The sequence below is a fragment of the Gallinula chloropus genome (assembly GCF_964237585.1).
Source record: "Gallinula chloropus genome assembly, chromosome: 5".
In the NCBI taxonomy this organism is placed as follows: domain Eukaryota; kingdom Metazoa; phylum Chordata; class Aves; order Gruiformes; family Rallidae; genus Gallinula; species Gallinula chloropus.
Window position 1 is genome coordinate 61,873,721 of NC_140090.1, and position 1,973 is coordinate 61,875,693.

General features: G+C 40.7%; 1 protein-coding gene across 1 annotated transcript; it reads left to right on the plus strand.

Moving 5' to 3' along the window:
- Positions 1–402: 402 nt before the first annotated feature.
- On the plus strand, positions 403–1,536 carry NPY4R2 (neuropeptide Y receptor Y4-2; the record flags this gene model as incomplete). Its single annotated transcript, XM_084265794.1, has 1 exon — positions 403–1,536. The coding sequence occupies one exon, from the start codon at positions 403–405 to the stop codon at positions 1,534–1,536; it is 1,134 nt and encodes a 377-aa protein (XP_084121920.1).
- Positions 1,537–1,973: the final 437 nt, after the last annotated feature.

A 1,973-nucleotide genomic window follows, 5' to 3' on the forward strand; every position in this document is an offset into this window, starting at 1 on the left:
GAATTATACACAATTTTTACCCTCAAGTGAGTTTTGATCCAGGTTTCTTGAACCATTACTCTATTGCATTAGGATATGGCACTGAGTTAAATGATGAAATTAAGATATTCTTAAACCCATGGGACAAACCCAACTGAGTCATAAACTCAAAATAATTAAGAGAGCTGCAGAATATACATAGAATCCCTGGAATTTACTTCTCTGTCTCCCTCCCTGCCCTGCCCCCAAACTTTTGACTAATTTCTTGTGGAATAACTAAGCAATCTTTTTTTCTTTTCTTTGCAGATATACCCAGATCTTCCACAGCCAAACAGAACAGACAAAACAATTTTTAGGCTGGCTCCAGAAGACCCAGATTCTGTTTGACTATCATCTTTTTGGATAAATACTTTTGGGTTCAGAATGAATAAAACCAGGGCTGTTAACGATGGTTTTCACTTCCTGAACAGTAAAAACTGGAGCTCAAACCGAAGCTTCCCTATCCACATTTCTAACCAGTGCAGGAACATCACTGACCTTACTGTCTTTCTGGCCACCTCTTACAGCTTGGAGACTGTCCTAGGCATCGTGGGAAACATTTGTCTGATTGCTGTTATTGCCAGGCAGAAGGAAAAAGCCAATGTCACCAACATTCTCATTTCCAACTTAATAATTTCAGACTTGTTTATGTGTCTTGTTTGTCTGCCTTTCACCATTGTTTACACTATGATGGACTACTGGATATTTGGGGAAGTCATGTGCAAAATGACCTCTTTTACTCAGTGCACATCTGTGACAGTATCAATCCTTTCCCTTGTCCTTATTGCTCTGGAAAGACACCAGCTCATCATAAACCCAACTGGCTGGAGGCCAAGTATCTCTCAAGCCTACCTAGGAATTGGAGTAATTTGGACTTTAGCATGTCTCATGTCCCTGCCCTTTTTGACCACATCCATCTTGTCTAATGATTTGTATGAGCAGCTCTCACACATCATGAATTTTTCCACTGACAGGGCCATATGCATAGACTCATGGCCTTCTGAGCAACACAGACTTATCTACACTACCACTTTACTGCTCTTGCAATATTGCATCCCACTGTTCTTCATTATACTTTGCTACCTGCGTATCTACTTACGTCTACAGAAGAGAAAGGACATGTTTGAGAAGAGCGAATATAGCAACCGAGCAGTTCAGCTAAGAAGGATAAATATTTTATTAGCATCCATGGTTGCTGCTTTTGCTGTTTGCTGGCTACCATTGCATGTTTTCAACACCATTGTGGACTGGAATTACAAAATCATTTCACCTTGCCACCACAATCTGATCTTCTCATTGTGCCACCTGGTAGCTATGGCTTCCACCTGTGTCAACCCTGTTATCTATGGTTTCCTAAATAGCAACTTCAAAAAAGAAGTGAAGTCGCTGATTCTGAGCTGCCAGCATAATTCAGTAACTGCATCAATGGAAGAATATGATCATTTGCCTTTATCCACCATGCAGACTGAAATTTCCAAGGGCTCACTAATGTTGAACTGCAGACATAACTCTATCTAGCTAGTAGAAAACAGGGTGCACTGACACCACACACCAATTATTACCTCTAGGTATAAAAAGCAACTGGCAATGCCATAGCTGAGATGTGAACAGGAACCCATTACTGCCTGATTTTGGGAAGAACAGGCATTTAAAGGAAGATTGTAAGTGTATACAGTAGCTCCTATGGTATGCAAGTTATTCATGTCATTGAGATGGTACAGATATTGAGGAGACTGGGCTGATGTATACATGACAGCTCTAACAGATCAGTAACTAAGCTGCAGCTGCACACAAACTGACATGGGGTTCATCAGCTAAGATCACATCTCTACTGTTGCTGTGGTAGAAACTCAGACTTCCAGTTTCAGCGCTGCAGGCTGACAAAAGCCACATTAGAGAAGATTCTCAATTTTTCAGTATTAGAAAGATTTTTGTGTACAACTGTCACACCAATG